The sequence below is a fragment of the Spermophilus citellus genome (assembly GCF_964194105.1).
Source record: "Spermophilus citellus genome assembly, chromosome: 9".
NCBI lineage: Eukaryota > Metazoa > Chordata > Mammalia > Rodentia > Sciuridae > Spermophilus > Spermophilus citellus.
In genome coordinates this window covers 125,079,100-125,094,958 of record NC_138191.1, presented here as the reverse complement: position 1 = coordinate 125,094,958, position 15,859 = coordinate 125,079,100, and the positions used below count along the sequence as shown (strand labels likewise).

At 38.0% G+C, this 15,859-nt stretch overlaps 1 protein-coding gene across 6 annotated transcripts in view; it reads right to left on the bottom strand.

The window, feature by feature from the left end:
* Nucleotides 1-2,202: 2,202 nt before the first annotated feature.
* Nucleotides 2,203-15,859, bottom strand: part of HP1BP3 (heterochromatin protein 1 binding protein 3) — a 40,366-nt gene continuing 26,709 nt past the window's right edge. For 5 of the 6 annotated variants that reach the window (XM_081306258.1, XM_081306256.1, XM_081306257.1 and 2 more), the window contains 4 exons: nucleotides 9,531-9,690; nucleotides 7,179-7,290; nucleotides 4,444-4,557; nucleotides 2,203-3,986 (listed from right to left, as the gene is read on the bottom strand). In XM_081306258.1, the coding sequence (XP_081162384.1) occupies nucleotides 3,689-3,986; nucleotides 4,444-4,557; nucleotides 7,179-7,290; nucleotides 9,531-9,690 (684 nt within the window). In that variant the 3' untranslated portion in view covers nucleotides 2,203-3,688. Of the gene's footprint in view, nucleotides 3,987-4,443; nucleotides 4,558-7,178; nucleotides 7,291-9,530; nucleotides 9,784-15,859 lie in introns of those variants that run through there. The other variant, XM_081306261.1, reaches the window with a different exon arrangement.

Below are 15,859 nucleotides of genomic sequence, written 5' to 3'. Positions count from 1 at the left end.
ACTGTCATAGTCATAGTTTACTGTTCCCATTTTACAGAAGGGGAAACAGGCACAGTGAGATTCTGTAACTTGTTCTAGGTCACAGTAAGCGGCAAAACCAGAATTAAAAACCAAGCACTCAAGACTGGGTGCAGTGGGCACCTGCCTGTAATCCCAGCAGCTCGGGAGGCTGAGGCAGGAAGATTGCGGGTTCAAAGCCAGTCTCAGCAACAGTGGGGCACCAAGCAACTGAAACCTTGTTTCTAAAAAAATACAAAATAGGGCTGGGGTTGTGGCTCAGTGGTCGAGTGCCCGAGTTCAATTCCAAATACCAAAAAAAAAAAAAAAAAAAAAAAAAAAAAAAAAAAAAAAAAAAAAAAAAAAAAACCCACCAGTACCAACAAAAACAAACAAACAAAAAACCACTCAAAAACAGCCATCTTCATTGCCTTCCCTTGGCAGTTTTTAAAGCTTCTGGATTTTCCCATCCTACTCCTTCAGTGACTGTATTCTATGCATAGAAGAGAAAGGACTTGTTTTAGTAGGAATACACAGAATTGGTGTGAACATGCTTTATATACAACCAGAGATATGAAAAATTGTGCTCTATACGTGTACTAAATTATAATGGGGCTGGGATTGTGGCTCAGCGGTAGAGCACTCGCCTAGCACGGGCGGGACCCGGGTTCAATCCTCAGCACCTCATAAAAATATAGACATTGTGTTGTGTCCATCTACACCTAAAAAATAAATGTAAAAAAAAAGAATTATAATGCATTCCGTTTTCATTTATTTAAAAAAAAAAGTGTAGAGGACTGGGAAACAAAATTAAGTCACGTTTGCTAATTCAGTCAAGCTGTTCATATTAGACCTTGTATTACAAAGAAATGTTACCTATTCAACCCTGTTATTTTAGGTCACTGTATAATTACTTGGTAATTCTCCAGTACTACCATAGAATACTATCTGGTTTCCTCAGTTTGCTTATCCCAGGAGAGCACCATAGCCTGAGAGCCACAATGTCTATCAGAACTTCTTGGCTAAGTGCCGCAGTCTGGCTGGGCACAATTCAGGAGCCCCTTTGGCTGTGGCTCTCAACATCTCCCCCTCTCAACAACAAGCATGTGGCTTAGGGACCATGCCTGCCTTAGGTTGTCCAATACTACATATGGTCCTTGGTGCTGATAACGCCAAGGTCGCGGGTTCGATTCCCCGTATGGGCCACCAAATGCCGCAGTCTGGCTGGGCACAATTCAGGAGCCACTTGTCAAAAGAAAGGAACTTTATTTTTAGAACACACACAAACCACACAGCTCCTCAGGAAAAACCTTCAGAGCCCAACTGCCACCACAGGCTTCCCACAAGCCTCTCAACCTCCCCCACTCCTCCTGCTCTTGAGGCCGATTGGCTGGGTCGCATGGGTGGAGCCAACAAAAGTCCCCCAATGAGCATCTCCGTGGTCTGAAAGGGCGGAGAAACAACCCAATGACCATCACCGCAGAGGAGCCAATCAGTTGTCAGCTAGAAGTGTGTGAGCCAATCATCAGCTGGCAGCTGGAAGTTTGCTGGGGCCCCTTTGGCTGTGGCTCTCAACAGCTAAGTGAGCAGATTTCTTACTCTTCCTAAGCACTCTAAACTGAACTATATTCCTAGCCCCCTAAAATAGAATAGTTAGCACAGGTACCTAACCCATATTATTAAGACCTATTACTTGACTGAAACTTTCTAGAATTAGGACTCCAGGGATTGTCTGTTATCTTTTGCAGTGCTGTAATTTTTTTTCCCCCCAATCCAAGGATTTATCTGAACATTGAGCATTCATTTACTATGAAAGATTGGACTCTATGAACTTGTGAAATTTTTTTCCTTTTTTTAAAAAATATTTATTAGTTGTTGATGGATTATTTATTTATGTTTATGTGGTGCTGAGAATCGAACCCAGTTCCTCACACATGGCAGGCAAGCACTCTATCACTGAGCCACAATCCCAACCCAACAAAGTGATTTTTAAAATTTTTAAATCATTAACAATCAGGATCAACATATCTAGAAACATTACTTATCATCAACATAAGAATTTAAAAGCAAATAAACTGGAGCTTGTACTTAAAAAGAAAGTGGTAATGTCCATTGCCAGGAGTAGAAAAGACTCAAAGGGACGGCTACACTTAGCTACTTCTGAGGATATACTAGATAACTTTTAAATATAAGCTACAGTTCAGCAGCTTTTAAAATTTCATGTTTATTCATATTTTTCAAAATATATGTACATAAAAAAAGGAAGATTTACAACAGGAAAGATTGCCTTACATGCAACACAAATTCCAATGAACGCATGATGGGATCACACATGATTTTGATCTATTTCCAGCCAATCTTCTCAAGTCCATTTCCCAGCCATACTTAAGCTGCAGAAGGGATCCCAGGAGACAATGCAAGTGGAATGAATATAAAACAAACACCTTTTGCTTCTGGCCAGCTCTCAAAGGGCCAGGAGATATACATCAAAAAGTTTAAGACAATTAAAATGTCAAGTGCCACAGGGAAGATAAATGATAACCAGAAATTGGTATTTCTCAAGTAGAAAGCTAGTGCTATTTAACACAACTTCACAACACTAAAACAAATACAAATAAAAAAGGGTTAGGTAGTAGGGCTTCATTTGTTTTTTTTTTTTCTTTTTTTTTCTTTTTTAATATCTCAAAAAGGAAGCCACTTGCTTGATATCAAAAGTGCTATGGAAAGAAAGGAGGGGGAAAAATATCCACAGATGAATCTGGAATCTAGTTTATTTTAGCAAATTGTATGCTTTTCCACTTAACATTTCTACATTAGCAATGCTGTAATTCTCCAACGTTTCCTTATAAAAAAAGGCAAACAGGAAGTGACAACTCATGCTCCAAATATTCAAAAATATATTTTAACATTTGATCAAGAAGATTTTATATATTTTGATTTTTGGTAACACAGGTGACACCAGAAATTAAATTCAATATATTTCTATAATTCTCCTTCAGTCAAAAAGCAAGTGGTACAGAGAACTTGTGCTTGCTGTTAAGAGAATACAATGCTCTCTGGGTCAGTGGAAAATATCTAGAGGTTTGATCAATGTGAGAAATGACCCAAAGAGGTGGTACATTTTCAAAATCTAATGAGCTCATACTCTTGGGCTTATTTCCAAAGCTAAGTTGTCTCTGTGTTTACAGTTGGAGATAAAGGGTTAGTGGAGTGATTTTTACAAATAAGATTAAGTGTTATAGCCATAGCTGATGTCTCCAGGGAGGAGGCTTCACAATGAAGTCAGTGCTACACTGTCTCCTTTTTACTTCCAGCACCTGACCAGCATCCTGTTCTTGATGCTTTCTACAAATATAAAAATCTTTGCAACTGTTTAGATAAAACTGGAAGGAGGAAAAGTAACAATAGAAGTTGGGGTAGGGGAAGCAAAAAGGACAAGTATAGATTATATAGTTTAGGCAAATTCAGGATTATTGCAGAAATTAAAATGACTGAGGGAAGGGGCAGGCACCAAAAACAGCACCTAAAGCTAACAATGCCTAAATTGGTTTATTTATGTTCCCTCCCCACAATAGTTCATACTGGACAAAAAAAGTGTAATTTTATAAGCATCAAAACTGAAACAAATGCACACTGACCTTATAAAATAAGATTCTTAATTTCATCATGATACCCATTTTTCCTATAAAATTTACTTTTTTGCTTTGAAAGACTTCTTCATGGTGGATTTATTACCCTTGCTAGGCAATTTCACTTCCTTTCTTGAATTGGCTGCAGGCTTCTTTGAGGAGTTACCACTAGGTTTCTTGATGACTGAGGGTGAGGGTCTGGCTTTCTTGGCAGGAGTTTTGGCCTTAGGAGGAGCTTTCTTGGGAAGTGGCCTAGCTTTTCCCCGCTGGGCAGCTGGAACTTTAGGTGTAGGCTTGGACCCTCTCTGCTTCATGGATGCAGCCTTCCCTGGGGACTTGGCTGGGGTTTTCTTCTGCAACCTGTGATAACAAAGAGTAAAGGCAGTCAGTACATGAGATTCACTTTTCCAGGACAACCAGGTGCTCTGCCTAAAGAAATACAGAAAACATCCAAGTCACCTATGTTAAGAATAGGAATGTGGCTTAATTTTTCACTACAGACTCTACTAAAATTGAGTAAAATTCAACCAATTCATGGAAATCTACACATAACTTCATGACATTTTCCTACAAAAATATAGAACTATTTTTCTTTGAATAACCATTCTATGATTATGTATAGGTTTGATCAAAGAGCACATTACATGTTCACGTTGCTTTAAATTCAGAGTCCCTGAATTTTCAAGATAAATTCAGAATCTGAAAAGGATCCTGATGGGTTAAAACACTTCTCTGCCTTCAGTCCCTCCATTAGTACTATCTCAGCTCTAGGAAACCTACTATCCTGATATAGCAAGGGTTTTTCACAGATCCATACCTTCTCTTAGGAGGTGGCTCTTCATCCTCAGAGTCTTCTTCTGATGACTCATCTTCATCTTCATCCTCATCTTTAGAATCATCTGGCTCTTTCTTTGGAAACAGAACTCCTGGGCTAAGGGGCCAGGGGGTAAAATAGAAGTCCCATAGTTGTCAGGAAAAATAATGTGAACCTGGATGCTCTTCCCTGGACATTCCCCACTTCTGTCCATGTTTGCTCAGTAATGTCAAGTTAAATTACAAATATAAGATTACAGCTAGGAGCAAGAAGCACACACCTATAATCCCAGCTACTAAGGAGGCTCTGGCATGAGGAACAAGTTCAAGATCAGCCTGGGGAAAGTAGTGAGACCCTGTCTTAAAATGAAAAAGGGGTGGGGAATGTTGTTCAGTTATAACAGTATTTGTGCAACATGCATGGGGCCCTGGGTTCAACCCCTATTACCACACACACACACAAAAATCAGATTACAACTAAACATTTTAAACACATACATTCAAGACAGAACTTCAAAGACCCAGCCCATATATTATTCCCTACCTCCCAGCATTTAATAAAATTGATCCTTACTCATTTATTTTGTAAGCAATTATTAAACTCCTGAGTGGTCTAGTACCATATGAGCTACAATTGCATAGCAGTGAACGGTCTGCAGAGTAGTGTGTACCTTTTGCCTTTACACTAATGGTAAAAGACTTCAAAGTCTAAGTCTCTCCAAAGGGCTAAAGAAATTCAACAAGGATCCTCTCTGTTTTGCCCTCAATGGTAAAAATATTGATCCCTTTGATTAATACATCTTTAAATTGGAATAAAAGACTTTTTTTAATATTTATTTTTTAGTTTATAGGTGGACATGTATTTTTATGTGGTGCTGGGAATTGAATCCAGTACCTCACGCATGGTAGCCGAGCTCTCTACCTCTGAGCCACAACCCCAACCCAAGACTTTTTTTTTAATATTTATTTTTTAGTTGTACACAACATCTTTATTTTGTTTATTTATTTTATGTGGTGCTGAGGATCGAACCCAGGGCCTCACACGTGCAAGGCGAGCGCTCTACCGCTAAGCCACAACCCCAGCCCCTGGAATATAAGACTTCATTGCTTAAAATTCAAATAATATGCATTCAACCAAGCAACATTTATATTTGTACACAAAGAGGAATTAAGAAAGTTACACTTGGGCTGGGGATGTGGCTCAAGTGGTAGCGCGCTCGCCTGGCATGTGTGCGGCCCGGATTCGATCCTCAGCACCACATACCAACAAAGATGTTGTGTCCGCCGAGAACTAAAATATAAATATTAAAAATTCTCTCTCTCTCTCTCTCTCCTCTCTCACTCTCTCTTTAAAAAAAAAAATTCTCTCTCTTAAAAAAAAAAAAAAGTTACACTTGACTGTTGCTAAACTAGGATCTTAGTGGTACCTACCAGGGTACTTTGTTTATTTATTTATTTATTTTATTTTATTGGTTGTTCAAAACATTACAAAGATTGCAGAATCACATCGGTTACACATCCACATTTTTACATAATGCCATATTGGTAACTGTTGTATTCTGCTACCTTTCCTATCCTCTACTATCCCCCCTTCCCTCCCCTCCCATCTTCTCTCTCTACCCCATCTACTGTAATTCATTTCTCTCCTTATTTTTTTTCCCCATTCCCCTCACAACCTCTTATATGTAGTTTTATATATCATTGAGGGTCTCCTTCCATTTCCATGCAATTTCCCTTTTCTCTCCCTTTCCCTCCCACCTCATGTTTCTGTTTAATGTTAATCTTTTCCTCCTGCTCTTCCTCCCTGTTCTGTTCTTAGTTGCTCTCATTGTATCAAAGAAGACATTTCTGCCAGGGTACTTTGGAAATGAAAGCATAAGGTAGGAAGTGGTTAAGCACCCCTGGGTTCAATGAAAGAAAGAAGGAAAGAAAGAAAGAAAGGAAGGAAGGAAGAAAGAAGAAAGAAAGCAAGCAAGAAAGCCAGCCAGCCTAAGACTTGGGAGGCTGAGGAAGGAAGATCCTAAGTTTGAAGCCAGCCTGGGCAACTTAGCAAGATCCTGTCTCAAAAAGAATAAGGGTAGGGGTGGCATGGTGGCTCAGTGGTAGAGTGCTTGCCTAGCATAAATGAGACACTGGGTTCAATTCTCAGCACTACATATAAATAAATAAAAGGTCCACTGACAACTTAAAAAAAAAAAAAAAAAAAGGGGGAAAGTGACAACTTATGCTCCAAAAAATGGGGCAGGGTGGCACAGGGTGGCCCTTAATCCCAGCATCTTGGGAGGATGAGACAGGAAGATCTCAAGTTCAAAGCCAGCCCCAACAACTCAGTGAGACCCTATTTGTAAATAAAACACAAAAGAGGTCTGGGGATATGGCTCAGTGGTTGAGTGCCCCTGAGTTCAATCCCTAATCCCTCCCCCAAAAGGGGGGCTAAGGGGTGCAGCTCAGTCATATAGCACCCATGGGTTTGATCCCTAGTGCTACAAAAGAGTGGGGGACAAGGGAAACATCTGAGGATCTCAAAGAATCTGATGCATGATTAATAATAATATAATAATTACTAATAAACTCTAGAAAGGTAGTCAAAACTTGTCTGAGAACTATTCTACTCCAAAATGATACTGCTATAGGTCTTATTTTCAAATGTTTCCAGTTCAATGTATTCAATTTAACAACAACTAGAATCTGATTAAATTCACAATGACCAATGCTTCAAAGTAAGAGCCAAGTGCTCACCTGGGGTAATATGGAAAACAGAGTTGGAACGTGCCACTGAATCCTTTACCAGAGATCTGCTCCATCCACCCATTCTTTTCACATTTCTGTAGAGTTTTCTTCAGCAAATGCACTGAACAAAAATTCAGGAATAAAGAAAGTTATGTATTTGTTCATATTTGGTAATTCAATACATACAGTAATTGACATGCATTAAGTGACTCCTTCGTGATCAAAGGTATTAAATTAGTTCACCAAACACTTACTTAGTGCCCCCAAATTTGGTAAAAGTTAAATTATCGCCGGGCATGGTGGTGCATGCCTGTAATCCCAGTGGCTCAGGAGGCTAAGGCAGGAGGATCACAAGTTCAAAGCCAACCTCAGCAAAAAGCAAGGCACTAAGCAAATCAGTGAGACCCTGTCTCTAAATAAAATCAAAATAGGGCTGGAGATGTGGCTCAGTGGTTGAGTGCCCCAATTGCTGACCCCCCAAATGTTAAATTACAATGAAAAGAGACATTGGAGACCACTGAGCCAAATTCCTCATTTCACAGCTTAGACTGGTTAAGTAATTTCTTTTTTTTTTTAAATATTTATTTTTTAGTTGTAGTTGGACATAATACCTTTATTTTATTTTATTTATTTTTATATGGTGCTGAGAATTGAACTCAGGGTCTCACATGTGTGAGGCAAGGTCTCTGCCGCTGAGCCACTACCCCAGCCCTGGTTAGGTAACTTCTAACACATAAATGGTTAAGAGCAGACCTAACACAAAATATTTCATTATTTTTATTCATTCAAACATCTATTATATACCCATAGGTATCAATAATCATCTAGGAGAATTATCTGTAAAGATCAACAGAACAAAGTCCTCACAAGTCTAAAAACAGTAACAAAATAATATTGTAGATGCTGAAGGCCTCATTAATTCTCATCTTTTATACAAAGACATATCAAAAACATATCATGAAGCTAGGTAAGGGGGCACACGCCTATAGTCCCAGTGACTTGGGAGGGTGGGGCAGGAGGACCTCAAGTTCAAGGGCTGTTTAATCAATTTAGCAATACCCTGTCTGAAAATTAAAAAAATAAAAAGGGCTGGGGAATGTAGTTCAGTGGGTAGAGCACTCTTTAGGCTTAATCCCCAGTACTGCAAAGTAAAACAAACATTGCAATTCAATGTACAAAAAACAGCTGCAAAAATCAGTGAAACTGAAAAGGTTAATAGTTAAAAGTCATCTTTTCTTAGCACAGTTGGCCAAAAGGGTAAATCACAAACAAAATATATATTTTAAATACAGTAAGGAAAAGATAAAAATACCAATTTATAAAGTAGGTAAGAAAACAATCAGAAAGCATTACTTCATTATGTTGAAGAAATACATACTGCATATGTTAATGTCATGACTTCAAAATTACCTTCTTACTTAAGTAGTAGTCTGTTTTGCATTTTCTGTTACTTGATTCCCATATTCCTCACCTTACATCCTTGTGTCTATTCTAATAGCTCACTACGAAGTTATCACATCTCACACTGGATATTTATGAAAGATCTCATAAACTAAGGTATCTAATCTCAAATCACCACCTCCTGAGGCATACAGTTAATTTATTTTTATTTTTTAAAGATGTTGATGGATCTTTATTTTATTCATTTATTTATATGTGCTAAGAATCAAACCCAGTACCTCACACATGCCAGGCAAGCACTCTACCACTGAGCTACCACCCCAGCCTGGCAAATATACTTTATTGAAACAAAATACTTTGTTATAGAGCTTAAGTCAGTAATAAATATTCTAAGCAGTTAAGAATTCCACTGGGGGCTGGGGATGTGGCTCAAGCGGTAGCGTGCTCGCCTGGCATGCGTGCGGCCCGGGTTCGATTCTCAGCACCACATACCAACAAAGATGTTGTGTCCACCGAGAACTAAAAAATAAATATTAAAAATTCTCTCTCTCTCCCTCTCTCACTCTATCTTTAAAAAAAAAAAAAAAAAAAAAAAAAAAGAATTCCACTGGCTTCGTTTTAAGGTTAAAATACATTTTGTGGTAAACAAAAGCAGGCAAACAGAAGTGGGCAAAAATATAATTGAGGTGTTTTGAATGTAAAGATGTATCTAAATTACAATAATAAAAAAAAAATATCCCAGAAACCTTTATAGTAAAGTAAAATCAACTTCCGATCAGCCTCTTGAAATAAGGATACACCTTGATGATTTGTTTTTCTTTTCATAAATGATAAATTTGTAAAGCTACTCCTTGTTGGTTTTTCTGTCAATAGTTAATGCTTTGACACATCTCTCTTTTGGTTCCTTCATCCCCCAAGAAAACTGCCCTGATCCCAGTTAAATTCAACTCTGACTCTTACTTTGATAGTTAGAATTGGTCCCTGGGTGGTTCTCCAGGACATACTTCTTCAGAGCAGTAGTGGAGCAGGTCTTCGGCTCATTCATGGCAGCAATGGCAGACAAGATTGCATATTCCATCAGGCTTCCACCAAGTAGGGGTTTCTCCCCTGATTTCTTCAGCTGTTTTCCAAGGAGGAAGAGAAAAGCATCAAGACAACACTCTCCCAAAGCAGGTCAAGACAAGACTCCTCTGCACCAGGTGGGTCGGAGTTCCTGCATCAGCACAGATATGTTTTACAATAAATTGTCAGGTTAGGGACTTTCTCTTCCCATTTACCAGGTATTCAATCTAACTGAGGAGTCCATACCCCTCTTATGGATATTTTCTCCTTCTATCTACCCCTCCATCCCCCACCCTAAAACAGTAACAGCCAACCTAACCCAGAGATATCTACAATTCTGTCCCAATAAGTAGGTTAATTTGCTTTCCCCACAGAAAATACTTCCTTTTATTGGATCTGAAAAATGGAGTAATTATAATAAACAGCCTTTTTAATCCTATAAGGAAAAAAAAACAAAAGGAAAAATTTGATAAATATTTAGGGTATCATAAATAGAAAATTACATAGCCTTTTTCAAGGCTAAAAAACCGAGGAATGAGATTAGCACCAATAAGCAAAACAGGCAAAGAAGAAAATGAAGAATGCTCCATAATACTGGTTCTTAAAGAGTGGTCCCGAAACCCCTAGAGGTTCCTGAGAACTTTTCAGGACCGTTAACTATTTTCATGTGATGGGCCTGTTTTACTGTGTTGACATGTGCACTGCTGGTCAATAAAACTGCTGTCATCGTACCACAAATCAACGTGGAGACAGAAAAATGTACAAGTAGTTATTGTCATCTTCATTGCTACATATTTATGGTTTATAGGGGGGAAAAAAGGTCTGATTTCATTTAGGAATGCCCTTTATGAAGTAGTTACAATTATTTTATTTAAATAACCATGCGAGTGCACCTCTTTTAATATTTTACAGGATGGAAGGGGAAGAATAAGTAAAGCACATCTGCTGCATATGGGGCTATGACAGTGGCTGTAAAGTACCTGTGTGAGTGAGTTGTTAGCTGAACCAGCCACATTTTTATGGAATACCCTTTTTATTTGAAGGAACTGAGATAGGTTGTTCAAACTTTAGGGTAGGGAAGTCATAATCTTGAAAATGAATTAAGTAAGCCTGTCACTTTAACTAACAGTATTTTGTTGCCAATGTAAAAGTCAACCTTTCAATAGAAAATCTGAATTGTGGAAAACCTGCATCTCTCACTGTGAGCTTGCTATCTTCCAAATACTTAAGTACTGTTCATAAGTGTTGATAATTGATTTTTGTTGTTATTCCATGAAATGTCAACATCTAAAAAATCTGCATAATCCAGCGAACCATTATTTTCCAAATGACCGATGCACTGTTACATTATTATACTTGGTTAAAAGATCCATTGAAGGGCTGGAGTTGTGGTTCAGTGGTAGAGTGCTTGCCTACTAAGTGTGAAGAACTGGGTTTGATTCTCAGCACCACATATAAATAAATGAATAAAATAAAGGTCCATCAACATCTAAAGTAATAATAATAATGATGATAATAATAATAAAATAATAATAAAAAGATCCATTCAAACATCCAGACAGACCAGTGTATTTTATAGAAGAAAATACATAAAGGTCATGGAAACTAATCTTTAAGGCATTACCACAAAAATCAATGTAACAGACCCTATTAACAGAATAAAGAACACAAACTGCATAATCATCTCAAATGTCAAAGAAAAAGCATTTGCCAAATACAACGTCCATTCACAATAGATTTCCCAATTAACTAGAACAGAATTTTCTTAACTGATCAAGGAATCTTAAGAAAAACCTAATGCTAACATAATGGTGAAAGACTAAATGCTTTCTAAAGGAACAGGCAAGGGTGTCTACTCTCACACTTCTATTCAACATAGCACTGGACATTTCTAAGAATCAGACATGCAAAAGAAAAAGTCATCAAGATTAGTGTGACCATGTTACTGTGACTGACTATATTTTCTGAAGGTGGCCACAACATTCTCTTTCACTCCATTTGCTTTTCAGCAATGCATCCTTGTTACCAGTTCCCCACATCAGAGGCTGGAAAGTATTCCTATACCCTCTTGAATCTGGGCAAATGCTTGTGAATCTTTATACGGTATAAGTGATACTGTGCTACTTCCAAGGGAAGCTCTTTCCTGGCCTTGCAGTTTCTACCTCTTTCCTTTTGGGAGCCAATCATCACAGGAAAAAAGTTGTGATCCTGCAACCACCCTTCTGGTGAGGAGCCCAAATCACATGGAGAGATTCAGAGGATCAGACACCATGGGAAAAGAGGGAGAGACAAAAATCAAGAAACATCAAGATGCCAGACGTCTGAGTGAAGAAGTCATCTTTCAAATGAACCCTCCAGTCTAGATGTCCTTGTTGCCCTCCTGAACCTTTCTTGAATTCCAGATGCACAAATAATTAAATGAAATAAATGAAAGGTATTTTGCAATGCAAAAAAGAAAGGACATCAACATTGGAAAGGAAAAAGTAAAATGATCTCTGCAGACAACATTATCCCATATGTAGGAATCTACCAAAATAAACAAAATCCTATTATAATGAGTAAATCAGTTCATCAAGGTCAGGATACAAGATATTTAGATAAGCCAACTATATTTCTATAGGCTAGCAAGAATAACTTGAAAATTAAATCAAGAAAACCCTTTCATACCTTACAGCTCCGAAATACTCAGGAATAAATTTAACAAAATAAATTCAAGATTATGGACTGAAAACTATAAAATGCTGCTGAGAGAAATCACAAAAATGAAGAGACCTTTGGGATTCATGGATTAAAAAACTAGACAAAAGGGTGGGGATGTGGCTCAAGCGGTAGCGTGCTTGCCTGGCATGCGAGTGGTGCTGGGTTCGAACCTCAACCACCACATAAACATAAAATAGATATTGTGTCCACCTAAAAAACAAACAAAAAACAACTAGACAAAAAGTAAAGATAACAATTCTTCCTAAAGTGATCTATAGATTCAATACAATTCCCACCAAAATCTCAGCTGGCTCCCCGCCACACACACACACCAGAAGTCAAACATTGTTAAAAAAGAGAATTTATAATTCCAAATTCCAAAATTCACTCTAAAGCTATAGTCATCAAGACAGTGGTTACAACATTACAGATTTGCAGGGCTGGGGATGTGGCTCAGTGGTAGAATGCTTGCCTAGCATGTGTGAGGCCCTGGGTTCCACTTACCAGCACTGGAAAAAAAAAGAAAAAAAGAAAGAAAAAAAAATAGTTCTGTTCAACAGAACAGAACTGAAAAGTTCAGAAATAAACCCTTGTATTTATGGTCAATTGATTTGTGATAAGGTGTCAAGGCAATTCAACAAGGAAAGGAACAATCTTTTTCAATGTTGCTGTGACCTTAAATTAGGTAACAGATATTAAAGATCAAAAGCACAAACAATTTTAAAATTTTATATATAATGCCGGGCGTGGTGGTGCATGCCTGTAATCCCAGTGATTCAGGAGGCTGAGACTGGAGAATCACCGAGTACAAAGCCAGCCTCAGCAACAATGAAGTGCTAAGTAACTCAGTGAAACCCTGACTCAAAATAAAATACAAAATAGGGGTGGAGATGTGGCTCAGTGGTCAAGAACCCCTGAGTTCAAACTCTGGTAGCGAAAAAAAAAAATTGATAAATGAAACTTCATCAAAATTAAACACTTTTATGCTCTCAAAGATACTATCAATAAAGTCACAGAAAAAAATACTTCCAAGTCATATCTAATAAGAGACTTATCTAGATGAAGAACTCTTGGGCAGGTGCAATGCGCAAGCCTATAATCTTAGCAGCTCAGGGCTCAGGGAACTGGGCAGAAGGATCGCGAGTTCAAAGCCAGCCTCAACAAAAAGTGAGGCACTAAGCAATTCAGTGAGACTCTGTCTCTAAATAAAAAACAAAAAATAGGGCTGGGGATGTGGCTCAGTGGTTGAGTGCCCCTGAGTTTAATTCCCCATACCAAAAAAAAAAAAAAAAAAAATAGGGCTGGGGATGTGGATCATTGGTCGAGCACCCCTGAGTTCAATCCTGGGTACCCCCCCCCCAAAAAAAAGAACTCTTATAACAAATAACCTTGTTTTTAAAATGGACAAAAAGATCTGAATAGACATTCATCAAAGAAACTAACAGCCTATAAGTGCTCATCATCAATAATCACTAGGGAAATGATAATCAAAATTGTAATCAAATACCATTTCATATCTACTAGTATGGCTAATAATAAAAAGAATAAGAGCAGATGTTGACAAGAGAATACAGATAAACTTATACACTGCTGATGGGAATATAAGATGGTGCAAAATGCCAGTTTTTCTTTAATTTTTATTGTTGGTTGTTCAAAACATTACATAGTTCTTGACATATCATATTTCACACTTTGATTCAAGTGGGTTATGAACTCCCATTTTTACCCTGTATACAGATTGCAGAATCACATGGGTTACACATCCACTGTTTTACATATTGCCATACTAGTGTCTGTTGTATTCTGCTGCCTTTCCTATCCTCTACTATCCCCCCCTCCCCTCCCCTCCCCTCCCATCTTCTCTCTCTACCCCATCTACTGTAATTCATTTTCCCCCCTTGGTTTTTTTTTTCCCTTTCCCCTCACTTCCTCTTGTATGTAATTTTGTATAACCATGAGGGTCTCCTTCCATTTCCATGCAATTTCCCTTCTCTCTCCCTTTCCCTCCCACCTCTCGTCCCTCAAAATGCCAGTTTCTTAAAACACAAATTCACCCTGTAGCCCAGCAAGTCTATTCCTAGACATATATCCCAGGAAAATGAAAACACATCTGCAGCTGAAGCCCCAGCATTTGGGAGCATGAAGCAGGAGCATTTCAAGTTTGAGGCCAGTCTCAGCAACTCATCAAGACCCTGCCTCAAAATAAAAAAATTAAAAAGGCTGGGGATATAGCTCAGTGGTAAAGTGCCCCTGTGTTCAATTCCCAATACTGACAAAAAAAAGAGAGAAAGTGTTATGTATTTACAAAGACTTGGACATAAATGTTCACAGGCAGAATTCACAATTTAAGTAAAAAGTAGAAATAATCCAAATATCCATCACCTCATGAACAGATAATACAAATGCTAGAGCCACAATGGAGCACTACTTGCTAATAAAAAACTGTAGACAGGGACTGGGGATGTGGCTAGGCACTTGCTTGGGCATGTGTGAGGCACTGGGTTCGATTCATAAATAAATAAGTAAATAAATAAAAGTATTGTGCCCGCCTACAGCTAAAAAATAAATAAAAAGTGCAGGTGCGTGTTACAATATGTAAAACTGAAAGAAGCTAGATACAAAAGGCCATGCAATGAATGGTTTCACGTCTTTATGAAATGTGCAGAATCTATAGAGAAAGAAGATCACCAGGATGCCTGAGGCTAGGCGTGGCAATGTTAAGCGACTACAAATGAGCACAAGGGATCTTTTTTGGGCACTGGAAATGTCCCAAATTCAATGGTGTCAGTAATTCATAAATTGATTAAAATTCACTGAATTATAAATTTTAACTTGAGTATGTATTAGGGTATATAGTAAATTATACCTCAATAAAGATTGAAAACAACCAACCTACCATTTGTAGACTTTTGGTAGGATCAAAGAACAATCAATATCCACAACTTTCTGCAAGTTCTCTTACTATACTCCACCTTTTTCTAACTGTATTTCTATGTGAGGCTAGACATTCTTCATAGACTCCAAATACATTGGAACAGATACCAGTTATCAATTAAAGCTAGATATTAAGGACATTTGCAAAAAATACAAAAAGTGCTTTTCTCTTCATTAAAAAAAGTTTGAGGGAAAATAATTATTTTCCATGAAAAATGTAATTTTTAAAAATTTTCTTACAGTACTAGGAATTAAACTTTGGGGTGCTCTACCACTGAGCTACAATTTGTCCTTTTTGAGACTGGGTCTCATTAAGTTGCAGAGACTGGACTCCAACTTGTGATCCTCCTGCCTCAGTCTCCTAATTCACTGGGATTACAAGCATGAGTCACTACAGCAAGTTACCCATTATTTTTAAATGAATTAGTAAGTATTTTAAAACTTCCTCAATTTTAATTTCTAATACAGTAAATACTGCTATTGGTATAACCCACATCAACAAAAACTCTAGCTGGGTGCAATGACGCATGCTTATAATCCCAGCATATTGGGAAGCTGAGGCAGGAGGATCAAAAGTTCAAGACCAGCCTCAG